Source organism: Rattus norvegicus, chromosome 10 (assembly GCF_036323735.1).
Source record: "Rattus norvegicus strain BN/NHsdMcwi chromosome 10, GRCr8, whole genome shotgun sequence".
Taxonomy (NCBI): domain Eukaryota; kingdom Metazoa; phylum Chordata; class Mammalia; order Rodentia; family Muridae; genus Rattus; species Rattus norvegicus.
In genome coordinates, this window is record NC_086028.1 from 92,224,393 (window position 1) to 92,238,981 (window position 14,589).

Here is a 14,589-nt window from a genome sequence, read left to right on the forward strand (position 1 = left end):
TTCAGTCTTCAAATATCTTTTATTGGAAGGCCATGCATTGCCTTCATTTATTGTATTTGAAATCACTGTACAGTTACTTTTGTGAAAACACTGCCTGCATTTTCTAGTACAAAAAAAACCTAAAAATTGTTTCAGGAATGTAGAGAAATATCCAACTTAAATAGCGAAAAAAGTGCACCATAATTACTGCTGCACTGCAGTCATTTCTGCATTTCCCATGTTTCTTAAATAACTATCTTGTCTGATAACACACAATATAAAGAGCAATTATGAAAAACAGACATTTACATATACTTCTAAAGTCTTATTGAGAATACCCTGTTGGCATTGGATAGCCAATCATAGGCGCAGCAGCTGCGGTAGCAGGATATGCATATGCCTGTTGGTTCATCCCATTGTGCATATTTGCAACATTACTTCCATATTGCTGAGTGCTATCATAACCGTTCTGGTAAGTCCCTGTTGGGTTACCAGTCCTAAAACTGGTCTGTATGCCAGCAGATACAAAATTACTTCCAAAGCTCCCATTGGTGTAATTTGCAGCACTGTAAACACCATTCTGAGTTTTAGCCCCAAAATCTCTCTTAAGCAGACTAGAGTAGCCTCTGTCATAGTTTTCCCTGTCTCTAAAGGTATTAAATCCACCCCTTTTCCCTGCAGAGTATCTGTCACGACGATCATCCTTCATGCCTCCTCTACCCCTGGAACGACCTGTCAAGAAAATAAGTAGAAATTGATCACCTTACCCATGGCATAGTGTGAGATAGCTCTATTTATGCTGGGTCTTAAGATTTCTTAGTTTCAAAATAAAAACTAACTCAGTCCTTAAATCCCACTCCGTAGACGTAGACAAGAGGTGACTGTCAACAATCCCGTAACATCTCTCATGGAAGATTCTTACCTGAACCTCTGTCTTCGACCAACTGAAGCAACTTGGGATTAATTGCTTGATTGGCTTCCCGAAGCACAGAGATGAGGTCGCTCACTTGCTTTATGTTATTGGGAGTAAAGAAAGTGTATGCTGTGCCTGTTTTGGTACTGCGAGCAGTTCTTCCAATTCGATGAATATAATCCTCTGAGGAGTTAGGGTAGTCATAATTGATGACAAATTTCACATCTTCCACATCTGTAAGGTGTTGCAGTGTGGCAAAATAGCAATGTACGGAGTTTTGCACACCACAACAGCCAGACCAAAAATAAAAAGTTAGACAATTGTATTCCCAAGAAGGTACGGGCTGAAAAAAATACAGTTAAAATGGTTATCCATTTCCTGTAGGAACACCATTGAGGTAGAAAAAGGGCAGGGTAGGAAAAACAAAAAAAAAAAACAAGAAAAAAAAAAAAAGCACATGTCAGCTGTCTTAACACCCACCCACTGACAGCCTATCAAGGGAATGTGTGTTCTCCTTAGCACATTCCCAAATTGACAGTCCCCTTACAGATCATCAAGTGACATCTGAATGCTTCTGCGCAGTAGGGCCAATTAAAAGTTTCACAGCAATCTCTTCGTGTGCTCATTTTGAGGACCTTTAAACAAAAAGGTGAAGGTCCTTTGCTTTACACTCAATTCTGGCCACACTGCTTGTCTTGCCAAGACCTTACAACTGCAGCTGCAAGAAAAACATACCTGTCCCCCAAAAGTTGTTTTAATGCACTGTGTCTCGTCTAGGCAAGCGCTTCCAAGAAGCCAGGATTCACTTGAGAATGTGTCTCTCTCTGGCAGGTCTCGACATGACGACTACTGTGTAGGTGAGGGAGGAACTTTCAAGGCACTTTCTTTTCCCACTGACTATGTGTGAGAAGTTGGTCCTGCTCTAGGTCTCATGTGCCAGTACTCACCAATTTGTAAAAGGCTTAGTACCTTTTAAAGCTGCTCTCTCCATTTCATACTTGAACAAAAATTTCATTGAACATTGAAGTTTGGAAATATTTCTTCGACATTTCAGCAAACTCACTGAAACTCAAAGACCCACAGATCACAGTGAACAGTTTGAAACAATGCTGTACCATGGCAATCATGCAAAGCATGGGACAGATGAAATACCACGGCAGTGAACTGTGAGGTAACTTCCATTTTTTTCCCCCGGAGAGAACAGTTTATGGGGCAGAGGTGGTATGTTCTGCCCTTTGAAGATTACTGGCACACTTTCAGCTTTTCACCTCTCTAATCGACTGGAAGCAGCCAGCCGATCACTAGTCCTCCATCCCCCTCGAGTCCTCCGATTGTCATGCCTAGGCCTTGCCACAAAGACTGCACCTTTATGTGAAAAAAACTTAGAAAAAATGCAGAGGTTAAAGAAAGCAATAAACTTTCTTTAAAAAAAACTACATGGAGATCTTCTGGGAAACCAAGCCATGAATTCGATTTTGTACTAACCTAGCCCTCTGGAGGCCACATCGGTAGCAATCAGAATAGGAGCTTTTCCATGTTTGAATTCTATAAAGACAAACACGAATAATCATTAATGCAAGCAAATCATTTTATCAAGCCACAAACTAATCGCATCTTATTTGAAATACATACCATTTAGAACCCAGTCTCGTTCCTGTTGACTCTTGTCACCATGGATGCCCATGGCAGGCCACCTATATAAAAATTAGATTATCATCAGCACACCCAACTTAAAACTCCAGTCAAGTATTTACTAATACTCAGTCAAGTATTTACTAATACTCAGTCAAGTATTTACTAATACTCAGTCAAGTATTTACTAATAGTCAAGTATTTACTAATACTCAGTCAAGTATTTACTAATACTCAGTCAAGTGTTTACTAATACTCAGTCAAGTGTTTACTAATACTCAGTCAAGTGTTTACTAATACTCAGTCAAGTGTTTACTAATACTCAGTCAAGTATTTACTAATACTCAGTCAAGTATTTACTAATACTCAGTCAAGTATTTACTAATACTCAGTCAAGTGTTTACTAATACTCAGTCAAGTATTTACTAATACTCAGTCAAGTGTTTACTAATACTCAGTCAAGTGTTTACTAATACTCAGTCAAGTATTTACTAATACTCACCCCCACTGCACTTCCATCTTGGCTAAACATCACAACCCCGAGCCTACTACAACTGTCACTAGAAATAATTCACACAATTATGCCTGTATTATAGTACAAGATTCCAAGAACACTGTTTCTCATCAAAATACTTTTGCCCTTTCCTAAAGTCTGCTTTGCTTCAGGAAACCACATACCCATCTCTCCTCATTTTTCTGGTAAGTTCATCACATCTTCTTTTGGTTTCAACAAAAACAATGGTTTTATTCTCCTTCTCACTCATGATCTCTTCCATCAGACGAATAAGTCTAAAGATGAAGAAAAGCACTATTTTTTAAAAGATTAAAAAACAAACCACAAACCCTGTTTTTGTGCTAAATCAATTGACCATGTATCAATGTAAGTCAGAACAACAATCCCACAAAGCTGTCACATGCACAATACCCTGAAGAACAGATTTTCATGAAGATTGATGTACCATTTTGTGCATGCTTGTGCAGTGGCTAGGTTCAAAAACCCATTTCATGCAAGCCAAGCAAGTCCTTTATCTCACCAAGCTATATCCCTAACACTCTGATTTAAAAACACTACTTAATGTTATTTTTCAGACAATTTTCAAAACTGATTATTCTTGTATAAAAGCAAGATTTTCTGTTAACTTAAACTTACTTTTCATCCTTTTCGACATCATGACACACATCCACAATCTGAAGAATGTTATGGTTTGCACTCAGTTCCAGTGCACCAATATTGATATGAATATAGTCTTTCAGGAAATCTTCAGCAAGCTGTCTTACTTCTTTTGGCCAAGTTGCACTCCACATTAGTGTTTGCCTATCAGGCTGAAGATTTAGGGAAGTAAGTCAGACTTCAACACTAAGAGCAAACTTAGAACTGATTTTTACAGTAACATAGAGACCACTTACTCTTATTTGATCCACAATTTTCCTTATTTGGGGTTCAAAGCCCATATCAAGCATCCTATCAGCTTCATCAAGGACAAGGTAAGTTGTTCTTCTCAGATTGGTTTTCCCACACTCTAAAAAGTCAATCAGTCTTCCAGGTGTTGCAATACAGATTTCCACACCTTTAATTAAATGAATAAAAAGGAGATATAACTACAATATGTAAAACTTTCATCTCCACCAGTGTCAAAGAGCACCCTCTATGGTTATATACCTCTCTCCAAATCACGAATCTGCGGTCCTTTGGGAGCACCACCATAGATGCAAGTAGACTTCAAGCGACAAGCTCTACAATATTCAGCAGCGACCTGCTGCACCTGCTGTGCCAGTTCTCGAGTTGGTGCCAGCACCAAGCACTAAGTTTGAAAAAAGTGTTTTTAGTATAAACCAGTTTACTAAGATGCCACTACGTCTTTATGTGTTGGGTACTGTGGCAGTTATCTATTATGGCCCATCCAACTTACTGTCTTTGGATACTAATTTTAAATGGCTAGTTTATACTGACAGCCCCACTTTCCAGCTATATAAAACAAAGGAGTTCTAGCAAATAGGGTGGGAAACTTAAGATACTTACAATAGGCCCATCACCTCTCTCTAAGAATGGCTGGTGGTTTATGTGTACAATGGCAGGCAGCAAATACTATTGAAGAGTAAAAACAATTATTGAAATTGGATTAAAATAGTTAAATAAAAAAATCTATGGGTCACTTCCCCCACAATTCATCAAGTTTTCCTAAACTTACAGATAATGTTTTCCCAGATCCAGTCTGAGCTACTCCAACCATATCCAATCCACTGAGAGCAACTGGCCAGCCCTGAGCTTGGATAGCAGTGGGTTCAGTGAAGTTCTGCCTTGCAATCACATCCATGACATTTGCTGCAACCAACAATACCATTTTAACAAAAACTTATAGGCAAAAAAAGAGGGAAAAAACGTAAAGGGTTAAAGATAAAATTTATTCCTTACCAGGAAAGTTTGCTTCATAAAAATTCAGAACAGGTTTTGGACAGTTGTGACCTCTGACTGTAATTTCCTTGCTTCTTCTGTACGTATCTACCTCTTGCTGAAAAACAAATGATCTTGGTCTCAGACCTAGGCCAGATACACCGACAAGTTCCCTACAGCTCAGTTACACTCATTTCTAACTATCTGGACCCATAAATGGAACTCTACTTAGCAGTAAAAATCACAATACACATTAAAAAAAAAAAGTGTCTATGAAGCCCAAATAGGCTGACAAGCCTGTTTCCCCAGTGATGTTTCCCCAGAGATTAACATATGGCCATTACACCTGGCCAATACACAAGAGAAAATTCAATGGGAAGTCAGACAAGTAATTCTCCAAATAATCTGCAAGGCACCTGCTAAGTTTCCATCTAATTGATCAGAAGTAGTTACTACTGAGTTATAGCACGATGAAGCCACATTTAAATACTCACTGCGGTGCGCCTTGCCAAATCAGGGTGTTCCTGATAAAAATTCTTCTCAAATTTGGGCAGCTCATCAAGATTCCACTTCTTTTTAACTAGTTTCTCCCCAGGATTTCCAAACTTCTTTCCAGATAGGGGTCCTGTTCTACTCCCTCCAAATCGAGGTGCACCAAACCTACAAAAAAAAAAGTTAGGTACATTGTGAACAGACTTCTACATGAACAGGTTTGTCTCCACATTTCATTTAATGTCTCTTGATCCGAGCCAAAGTGTGCCTCTGGAATCCTTCCCAACTGTCATTCTACGGACAGCCACAACTGGCAGCGTTTCTTTTCTGAAGTCCCAAGTACACTCTAATGAGGCCAAATAAACAGCGTGGGATCTATCAGGTCCCAAACTGCCCAAACGTCTGAAGTTCAGATTACAAGGACAACAGCTAGAGGCTCCCTCTTCTCTCCCCACAGAGCTTAGGAATTAAGTGTCTAGGAGCTGGACAAGAAGGGAGGAGCTTAAGAAGGTTATTTTTGCCACTGTTTTCATCAAAGGGCCTGATCTTAAAGAAATAACGGGACTGCGCAGGCAACGTGAGTGGCTATGGGAGGACGGTACCGCGGGCAGGGTAGAAAGGGGCACACGCGCCAGGGAGCCTTGTTTTAGGAAACGCCGCGAACGGCTGCAAATCAAGGTAACAAAATTATATAACGCGAGGGAGAAAAAGAGGAGGAGTCGACGGCAACCGGGGGAGGAGTCCCGGCCCGGGCGGCGTTCCCGCTGGGGCGGCGCTTCCTTCTTTGTCTCGCATTTCTCTCTGCGCCACATTTTCTCGACGCTGCCATTTTGAGCTCCTCCGCCGGGCGGGGTAACAAAGGCGCCGCCGCCATGTCCGAGGCCGGCATTTTGTGGCTGCGGCTCAGCCACATGGCTGAATCCGCTGGCGTAGGCCACCCTACCGGGCACAGACGGCCTCGAAAGCGCCCCTTGTATTCTCTGGGGACCCCGGGGGCCCCCCTAAAACCCCCAGCGAAAGGCTGCGCAAACGACGCCTTGAGCCGACTCTAAGGCGAGGCGCTTCCCTATCTAAAACACCTCCGGGCTTCCCACAACAGCCGCGAGGTCGCCCAGGCCGCCGTCCTCCCAAACAAAAACCAAGGTTGAACCCAGTTACCAGAAGCGTCGCCTTTAACGGCTTTTTAGCCGGATGTCAGAGAAACGCAAGGCCTCCTACCAGAAAAAAAAATCTAAAGGTCGGTTGGAAAGCCGAGCTTCTGCCGCGCCGCTCTCCCATCCCCCACCCGCCCTGACAGGTCCCTTGTTATACTCACCCTCGATCCCGGCCGCGGTCTCGGTCACTAGAATAACTCGACATGGCGTCAATGGTTGCGGTGTGCTGGAGGAACCCAGTGAAAGAGAATCCAGTTGCGACGAGTCGCTGAAAGGAGGCCTCGGCGACGGCGAAGCCTTTGCGGGGGCGTCACCAGCGGAGGGACGGCGGTGACGAGGGCCGGAGCTGTAAACCCAAGGACCGATGGAAATGAATGAGGTGCCGGCTGCGTCCGGGCAGCCGGTTTTATAGTCTGGACCGCCTCCTCGTCGCAAAGGATGCTGGGAGCCGCTCTATGACCTAATCACCCCGCCCCCTGGCTCCAAGGCCTCAACGCCCGCTGGCGTTCCGGAATCCGCCATGTTCTCGCCCCTCCCCCCCGCGGGCGCTCCCTCATAGGCGCCCGTTTATTACTCGCTTCTCGACTGGGTGACACCACTAGAATGCCCCGTCCCACACCCTTTTGGCTACACCACCTTCTCGCCTTGCTACATGTCAAACAAGCTTCTTCCCCGTGGCCAACCAGTCATTAAAATGGCCAGCACCAGCCATCCTACTGTCTCTACTTGAAGATGTTTACGTCTTCACAGACTCCCCCACGCCCATAACCAAAGAAGACGGGGGAGGCGGAGCTTGGCGTTGTCACGTGATTGTACCCTGGGCAAGGCGTATCGCACTACTTTCTCGCTTGCCTTCGGCGGAGGAATACAAAACCACAAACTCACCGGAAGCGCGGCTCTAACGCCCCCAGGAGATCGGCCGGGCTGCTGGGTGACCTGGCTGCCCTGCACGCCGATCTGAGAGCCCTTAAGCGGGATCTTGTCCGCGGGGAATGGTATCTGGAGCCCGCAAACTGCCGCCTAAGCGCGTGCTGCGAAAGGAAGTGCTTCTCTTCTGACCAATCAGCGGCGAGAAGCCGTTTTAACGTCCCTCCCTTTTCTACCCCTCCTTCCCCGCTCTCTGGTTTCTACCCCCTCCTACTCCCTTCGGTTCTACCGGGTTCGACCCTTCCAGGACACCGTCGCCCGCGCTCTCGTCTTGGAGTCTGGCCGCGACCTCACTTGGCAGTATGGCCAGCTCAGAGGCTGGTGAGTCTCGGCCTGGAGCCCTAGTGTTTTTGTACTGCAGCATTCCGCAGGCCTCGGGCTGAATCTGAGCCATGTCTGGGCTGCTGGAGAGGCTCGTGATGGTTGGACACTAGTTGCAGTCGCAGGGAATCTCTAAATTTAGGGTCTCACCCTCGAGACCTCATGTGTTTTCCAGGCGTGGAATTGAGACTTGGGATGAGACAGGAGCTCATTGACAAGGCTGGGATACCCTCATCCTGTTTTTACAGAGCAGTCAGGATCCTTCTTGGATCCGAGTTTCTGTGGGGTATCTAGCCACAGACTGTCTCTCCTTCCCCTTTGGTTTGTTTGGACTAAGGTTGAACCTATCTATATATATTTTTTCCTTTTGAGGCATAGCACTCATAAGATCTTTTGATGCCCTCTACAGTAACTGGCTTTGTCTAGTACAGCCTTTAAAAAGCCAATTGACTCGGTTGTCTAGGACGCTTTCCTCGTCCTTTCCAAGACAATACAAAATGGTTGTCATGGCTTGGTCAGCTGTGCGCATTGGGCATTGGAAGGAGGGCAAAATGGGCATGACACATTCAGACTACTGTCTCCAGAATGTCTGACTGTACTGGAAATGTGACCAATTCTAAAGTGCTTTCTAATATCCAGTCATTTCAGGATACAGGCGTTTCAAGCTTTCGGAATTATTGCTGAAACCCTTAATCGTTAGTCCTGTACTATCTGGGGGAGGGCACGAGCTGTTTTTGGAAAAGAACAACGGGGAGCTTGATTAGGATTATTAATGTGCTAGTTTAGAGCTTAGCGATTTGGCTTTTTTTTTCTTTCATTTTTACCTTCGTACACATCAAATATAATAAAAAAGAAAACTAACAAATGCATTAGTGTCGGTGTTGTCATTATTCAAATTCCTAACAGCCTAAATTAATCACTTGTTTGGGCACCCGAGAGATCTTACTTATACAAGATAATTGGGTAAAAACATGTCTAAAAACTACTGGGAATTCAGAGCTACCTCCATTAATTTCTAGCAGTTTTTAGGTTTTCATTTACAGCTGTCTTACGATATTCCTGGTTACCTATAAATTTATTGTAACTAAAAACACCCATGTGAGTATAAAAATACCGGTAAATAGGATTGTAGGTTGCAAGAATAAAAGTTGGGTTGGCACGACAGTTTTGACTGCATAAGGAGCTAGCTAGCACTGGAAATCATCCCAAAAAATTAAATACGTCTTTTGAAAACTTGCCTGGTTGAGTCTTTGAAATTTCATAACAAAGTCCTTATCTTCTACAGTTTTCAATGTAGATTTTTGTGCAGCAGTGATTTTTAATGTACATATTACTTTCTGTATTGCTACTGAAAACTGATTTCCTCCACTTCTTCCCCAACAGAATGGGTAACAATTGCCAATAACCTTCTTTTTAAATGTCACATACACCTGAGGATACACAAACTTCAAGACTGTGATGCTAATGTTTTTATTGCCCTTTATCAATCCATTTTGGGAGAAAAGGTACCAGGTAAGGGTATTGAAAAGCGAGAATAATTTTATGTCTTGGGTCACAGGTTTTCTTTGACATAGAATTTTGTTTCACTTTCAACATCTTATTTCTATCCAAATATGGCACAAGCTGCTTTAATGAGTATATTATGGACCTCACCCATAATAATAGCCACAATTAAGTAGTTTGGCATTTATCTGAGTTAATCCCCATTTAATTCAATCTCATACCGTTCATTCATGCCTTTCTGTAACTACCTTCAAGATTCCAAATTCGAATGGGTCCTGGAAATTTGTGGGATCTTACTTAACTACGGATTGAATTATAGATAGGAATTAACATTACAGTGGGTTGGTCAGGCTGGTCTACAGAGTGAATTCTAGAGTCACATAGACCTTTTTTATAGAAAAGAAAAAAAATGCTGTTTGTATTTGGTTAACCTAATTTACTAAAAAGACAGCTAATTCATGCTTTAGTGGTGCATGCTTTTATTCCTAGCACTGGGAGGCAGAAGGGAGGTAGATCTTTCCACAGAGATGGGGGCCAGCCTGGTCCACAGATCGAGTAAAGAAAACAGCAAATCCTTGTGACTTACTGGGATGCTCGTTTTCTTTAGGTGCCAGATCATTTGCATGTGTCCTCAGACCCCTTATCTTTAGATTCCTTACTGCTCCCTCCTTTGGCTCTGACGGATAAATGGGCATTATTGTAGAATGAGTGGCCTCTCATCTCCCCCGCTATCAACTTGAATGAGCGCCCTCCACGTTTCCTAGAATAATGGTGTGGCCTGGAGTTGCGGTAGCTGGATATCAGTTTCAATTGTCCAGGGTCTCTGTATCCCTGGCTGTCCTGGAACTCACTCTGGAGACCAGGCTTGAGTCCTGGAACTCAAGAGAACCCCCCCTGCCTCTGCCTCCCGGGCATTGGGAGCAAAAGCATGCACCTATATGCCCGCCGGGCTCCGGGGCCCACCTTCAATACCAGAGAGACACTTGGCTTGCTGTTAAGATCTTACCATATCCTCTCGTGTGCTTAGCTTTTGTGCCAGCAAGTCCCAGAAGATGCTGGCAATGGCACTTACAAGGCCCCCTGGAGCGCTTGCTGTGGTCTGGTGCTCTTGATTCTTGACACAGTATCACTGTGCAGCCTCGCTGGACCTAGAACTTGCTATGTGGACCAGGCTGTACTTTGCCTTCTGAATGCTGGGATTAAAGGCATGTGTCACTATGTCTAGCTCATTTCTTTTTTTTTTTTTTTTTTTTTTTTGCTTTGCTTTGTCAAGGAAAGCAGCTCACAGTTGGGAGTTAAGTATCTTTTTGACTGTTTTGTTACATTTTTGAGACAGGTCTTGTTTTATTGACAAGTATAGTTACAAACTCATAATACCACCACAGCCCCTCCTGTGCTGAGACATAAGTCATCATGCAGAGCCTTGTTTTTATTATTAGACCATCTTAGGACCTTGAATAGAGGGGTCTCTTTATTCCTTTACATGGTGCTTCCATAAAGTATACATTGAGTGAAAAATAACCTCATTAATATATACAGTGTTGAAAAACAAGTTCAAACCAGTAGTCAGCCAATACAGACTCTAGTGCTTAGTATTTAGGCTCCTTAAGTTCTTTTTGTTTGTTTGAGTTGCTTTTATAGCAGTAGAGTCTACCCAGAAGCTCAGTCATAGTCTTATTTACAACAAATATAAATGCATATTTCAAAACTTGGCTCCTCAAAGATCTAAAACAATGTGACTTTCCTTTCTGCCCCACAGACCTCATAGTTATTCCCAGGAGTCAAGAAGACAACGCCCACAATGTGCAAGCTGTAATCGATTCACTAGCTTTGGATTACCTCCAGGTCAGCCTGTCTCATATAACAGGTTAGTATATGTTTACTCACCAGATAACGACATATTTTTATCAAGTGTTAGAGTCTTGGGTGCTGTTTAACCAAGTCCAAACAGGAAACTGTAAGGCTGGGCTGTCACAATCAATGTGTCAGGCCACAGCGAGGGCCCTGGAGAGCTGAACAAGGAGTTTCGAACGTGTTGTATATGTTTCTTGGGTTTTTTTGTTTTGTTTTGTTTTCTTGAGACAGGGCTTCTCTGTGTATCCCTGCCTGTCCTGGAACTCCCTCTGTAGACCAGGCTGGCCTCAAACTCAGATGGCCTGCCTGAGTTACACAGAGAAACCCTGTCTTGAAAGAAATCTGCCCCACCCCCATCCCTCCCCATGGTATGTACCACCATGCTTCTTTAAAAGCATCATGCTGAATTTTGTAGCTAAAGAAACACCTAAGTGTCCACAGTTAGGGGCTGATTAAATTACTACTTTTTTGTTAATGCCCATCGGTGTTTTGCCTGCATGTATGTCTGTGTGAAGGCATCAAGTCATGTGGAACTGGATTATGAACAGTATAAGCTGCCATTGGGTGCTGGGAATTGAACCTGGGTCCTACAGAAAAGCAGCCAGTACTGTTAACCGGGCAGCCACCTCCAGCCTGAGGATATTCTTAATAAACAATTTTCACAATACAGAAGGTAATCTTCAGCATATACAGCGTAGGAAAACTTGTCTTTCTGGTGATAAAACACAGCACAGAGACCCAGTTGCCTCCCTACTGCTGAAATTAAAGCTGAGTCACCACATCCAGTTTCTTTCTTTTCTTTTCTTTAAAGCCCGATTCCCAAATTGTATCCTAGTCTAACTAATTAGCTCAGGCTGGCCTCAAACTCATAGCAGTCTTCCTCTCCCAGCCTCTTCAGCGTGGGGATTGTAGGTTCACATTACTGGGAATGGGTTGGTATTTGTGCTCTGTAAATGTCCTAGAGCAAGGTTATACAAACACATATTTGTAAAGGATTTTAGTATGGAGCTGCCCTGGTAGCACAGAAATGAAAAGTCGAAGGTCTGCTTACCTCCTCAGGCTGACCACAGAGCAGCTCTTAACCGCTTAAGGCTCTTTTAAAGCTCTCTCTCCCCCCACAAAACTCTGCACTCCACTGACAGCGTTGGGCTGGCATCTTGTGCTCCCCATCCTGGAAACCGAGAAGTCTGAGTATGCCCTTGGGACACAATTACATATTTTAAGCCAGAAAAACACAGCACTTGAAAACATGGTTTCTGGTGTGTTGTTTTAAAAATTAAAAAGCCTGCCACACTCCGTCTGTTTTTACCAACAGCAGAGGAAAACGTCAGAGTTCTGGTTTTGGTTTGTTTTATGTCATGGTTAAAATAAGATTTCAAGTCTGCGTTTGCTGTAGTTTTTTGAATGATGGGCATACTTGGCCGAAGGGTAGACAGTGTAGGAAGATGAGCTCCCTCCAGACGTGATGTTGATTAGAGTCCATTTTAGATGATAGTAAACAAATCAAGCGGACATGTTTTACCAGCCTACCTACTCAGCTTTCCCGACCTGACGTTATCTGTGGTCTCCTGAGGCCAGGTGCTGTGCTAGAGCCTTCCCAGAGATCAGCTTCTGAGAGCTGGGGTAGAAGTCAGTGGGGATGCTCACCTAGCATGCGGGAAGCGGGCCTTCGCTCTCCAGTGTCATAAACCAGCTGCCGGTACATGACTGTGGTTCCAGCATTCAGGAGGAGGGACTTACCGTCATCCTGACTGCATAGAAAGTTTGAGACCAGTTTGGGATACTTGGGGTCCTGTCTCAAGAAAGGAAAAAAAAAAATGGTTCGACCTTTACAAAGTAAATCGATGTGAACTGAGGTTCCTGATGGAAGTGGCCAGCAAGTTATTAATTTTATCTTGCTGTAGCTTTTCCCAACCAGCCTGGAGAAGCAGGCGCCTCAGTCCTCCTACCACTCTGAGTAGCTACTGTAAAGTTCCTGCTCTTTCCTGTTTTGGTTGGACTCTCCCAGAGGATGTTCCCTGGAGACACTCAGCTGCTAGGAAAAGGGCTGTGCCAGTGAGAGGTTAAACACGGCATTCAGGCTCCCCCACCTCTTGTTTCTTCAGATACAGTCAGGCAACAGGAAATGGATGTTTTTGATAATTTACCATGGCTTTTCCTTGGTTGGTTTGTACCTGTGTCCCCAAACAGCATTCTTATACCCATGTCAAGGCTTGTGAGGCTTTCTTAAAGTCTGTGTCTTCTGTGCCCAGGAGAGAACATAGTGAAAGGGGACAAGGGATCCATAAAGAATCTCCTAGAAATATTTGATGGATTGCTGGAGTATCTGACAGAGCACATCAGTGAATCGTCTCACAACAGAAGTAAGTTTAAATACAGCCAGCCAGTTCGGAACCTCTAATACAAACCAGCTGGTACATGTGAGGATAAAGTTCTAGTCCCTTCTGTTCTCGGTGGTTGGAAACTCTATCCTAGACTCCCATTATACTCCTCGCTAACTTGGATGTGGCTCTTAAATTACAACCGATCAATAACAGAAAGTTACGTTTCTAGCTGAATTATTTATTGTCCTATAATTACATGAAATATCTTGTTCCAGGATTTTCTGTCAGAACTGCCATCACACTTGGTAAGTGTGGATGTTACCGAGGAATTAGTGGGGAGACCTGGTACATCATTGCTTCTGACCTAAATTGGCATTTTATGACAGTCTGAATATTTGTAATATTACTCTTGGAGTAACAGACTTAGCATGTGAAATTTCTTTAATGTAGAAATGTACTGCCATACTTAAATTAATTTTTTCACCTTTGATAAATTCTATATCTAGGGGCTGGAGAGATGGCTCAGTGGTTAAGAGCACTGACTGCTCTTCCAGAGGTCCTGAGTTCAAATCCCAGCAACCACATGGTGGCTCACAACCATCTGTAATGGAATCTGATGCCCTCTTCTGGTGTGTCTGAAGACAGCAACAGTGTGCTCATATACATAAAAAAAATAATTTTTTTTTTAAATCTGTATCTAGGAACTTACCCTAAGGAAGTAATCCTAAAGACAATTAAGTAATCCTAAAGAAGTTCTTCCTTGCATCGTTACTTGTAATTATGGAAGAGGAAGCTATAAATATAGAGTGTGTGCGTGTGTGTGTGTGTGTGTGCGCGTGTGTGTGCGTGTGTGTGTGTGTGTGTGTGTGTGTGCGCGCGCACGCGCGCTGAATAAACAGGGTCTTACGTAACCCAGGCTAATCTTGAACTTAATTTTGTTGGGACAGAGTGTTTCTGTGTAGCCCAGGCTCTCCTGGAACTTACTCTGTAGACCAGGCTGGCCTCAGATCCACCTGCCTCTGCCTCTGTAATGCTGGGATTATAAGGGTAAACTATCCTGTAACAATGGATAGAATAGTACACGACCCGTTCTTGGAT

General features: G+C 43.5%; 2 protein-coding genes and 1 non-coding gene across 12 annotated transcripts in view; 1 reads left to right on the forward strand and 2 right to left on the reverse strand.

Moving 5' to 3' along the window:
* Ddx5 (DEAD-box helicase 5) lies at window positions 1–7,536 on the reverse strand. Of its 2 annotated transcripts, none has more exons than NM_001007613.1 (14): window positions 7,448–7,536; window positions 6,724–6,908; window positions 5,411–5,576; window positions 4,938–5,034; window positions 4,714–4,847; window positions 4,545–4,610; window positions 4,185–4,326; window positions 3,932–4,092; window positions 3,675–3,847; window positions 3,203–3,313; window positions 2,525–2,586; window positions 2,378–2,437; window positions 902–1,126; window positions 1–711 (listed from the first exon to the last, which is right to left on the reverse strand). In NM_001007613.1, the coding sequence occupies exons 2-14, from the start codon at window positions 6,765–6,767 to the stop codon at window positions 305–307; spliced, it is 1,848 nt and encodes a 615-aa protein (NP_001007614.1). In that variant the 5' UTR covers window positions 6,768–6,908; window positions 7,448–7,536; the 3' UTR covers window positions 1–304. The 2 variants fall into 2 exon arrangements, with proteins under 2 accessions (NP_001007614.1, XP_008766535.1); XM_008768313.4 differs by lacking the exon at window positions 7,448–7,536 and adding an exon at window positions 7,199–7,339.
* Mir3064 (microRNA 3064) lies at window positions 1,126–1,192 on the reverse strand. The gene has a single exon (NR_128673.1). It is a non-coding gene; the product is annotated as a microRNA 3064 (primary transcript).
* The window catches only part of Cep95 (centrosomal protein 95), a 27,985-nt gene continuing 20,832 nt past the window's right edge, over window positions 7,437–14,589 (forward strand). For 8 of the 9 annotated variants that reach the window (XR_005489754.2, XR_005489755.2, XR_005489756.2 and 5 more), the window contains exons 1-4: window positions 7,677–7,810; window positions 9,194–9,322; window positions 11,073–11,180; window positions 13,420–13,530. Coding sequence is in view for 6 of the 9 variants with exons in the window: in XM_017597144.3 (XP_017452633.1) it covers window positions 7,792–7,810; window positions 9,194–9,322; window positions 11,073–11,180; window positions 13,420–13,530 (367 nt within the window). In the remaining 3 variants the exon portion in view is untranslated. Of the gene's footprint in view, window positions 7,811–9,193; window positions 9,323–11,072; window positions 11,181–13,419; window positions 13,531–14,589 lie in introns of all 9 variants that reach the window. The other variant, NM_001013862.1, reaches the window with a different exon arrangement.

What these genes read in the sequence shown, in the direction of transcription:
- Ddx5 (NM_001007613.1), bottom strand. Translation starts at nt 6,767, where the DNA reads ATGTCGAGTTATTCTAGTGACCGAGACCGCGGCCGGGATCGAGG. An exon ending in ATTTGGCAAGGCGCACCGCA is followed by an intron (nt 5,035 to 5,410) that starts GTGAGTATTTAA and finishes TTTGTTTTTCAG; the next exon opens with CAAGAGGTAGATACGTACAG. An exon ending in TGTGGCCTCCAGAGGGCTAG is followed by an intron (nt 1,127 to 2,377) that starts GTTAGTACAAAA and finishes AACACCTTACAG; the next exon opens with ATGTGGAAGATGTGAAATTT.